The following is a 998-nucleotide window of genomic DNA, read 5'->3' on the forward strand; positions in this document are numbered from 1 at the left end:
CCGATTGTAAAAGATCCTGAAGCTCCATCTATCAAACCGCACAAGTTGATTGCAGAAGACTCGATTACTCAGATATGGAAGAATCTCTTTTGTTGTTTCGAACCGACTGAGCCAAGTGCAATTAGATCGTCTGAATGTAATAATCCGGAATGTGTATCGCCATTACCAATGGATGTTGCATACTTTGAAGTAAATATCAAAATGATAAATACCAAAGGTATTCAAGCATTGCAAGATGCTGTCTTATTCAATAAAAATGATTACCAGGGTAAGTGCCGACAAAAAAAAATGCCCAGGAACAGTTACTGAAACGACTCGTTCAAATTTCCACATCTTTATTGATTTGGATACGAGGACACATCGTAAGAAAACACATGGTCTCAAATACCAGTTAGCAGATGTTCCAATTACACTGAATTTTATAAAACAGTACCGGTATGTTTAGTAATATACATATAGATATCGCTTATTATGTATTGTTTTATTTACTTATTAAACATAAAAAACTGTATTGTTTTCAGCTTGATAGGTGTCATCGAACACATTCCTGGTCACTTTATTGGCTACTGTCGAAAACCTTCAGGACGATGGCTGAAATGTGATGATATGCAATTAAATGTCGAAGGGTGTGACGAGACAACAATAATTACACCAATTGGGGCCATTTATATCGCGCTATGAATCTGATGTGCAGTTGAATCTAACTGATTATCTTAGAAGAGTGCAATTATGTCTATATTATAGTCCGTAAATGTTTATTTTATTATAAAATAACAATTTGCTTAGTTCTTTCATTTTATTATTCACATCTTTAATTAAGATATTATTCTTAGTTATATTTATGTTAAATTGTGATGTGTATATAATTTGTGACCTACTTACTACTAGATAAAAATATTTTTTAAAGATTTTTTACATAAACGTTTAAGTACAAAAAGCAGTATAACGAAATATGTATATGCATTGTGACGTTGCGGTTTCGCCGCGGCGTGGCAGCG

At 33.2% G+C, this 998-nt stretch overlaps 1 protein-coding gene across 1 annotated transcript; it reads left to right on the plus strand.

Annotated features, from left to right (window-relative positions):
• The first annotated feature begins 51 nt into the window (after window positions 1-51).
• Window positions 52-681, plus strand: LOC112468120. The gene is made up of 3 exons (XM_025037161.1): window positions 52-189; window positions 268-435; window positions 522-681. Exons 1-3 carry the CDS (start codon window positions 173-175, stop codon window positions 679-681), a joined length of 345 nt encoding a protein of 114 aa, XP_024892929.1. The 5' UTR covers window positions 52-172.
• The last annotated feature ends 317 nt before the right edge of the window (window positions 682-998 follow it).

Source organism: Temnothorax curvispinosus, unplaced genomic scaffold, assembly GCF_003070985.1.
Source record: "Temnothorax curvispinosus isolate PA1 unplaced genomic scaffold, ASM307098v1 QBEX01018103.1, whole genome shotgun sequence".
Taxonomy (NCBI): Eukaryota; Metazoa; Arthropoda; class Insecta; order Hymenoptera; family Formicidae; genus Temnothorax; species Temnothorax curvispinosus.

Excerpts from the sequence above, each read along its gene's own strand:
- LOC112468120 (XM_025037161.1), top strand. Across the intron at positions 436-521 it reads AATTTTATAAAACAGTACCG|CTTGATAGGTGTCATCGAAC; the intron begins GTATGTTTAGTA and ends TATTGTTTTCAG.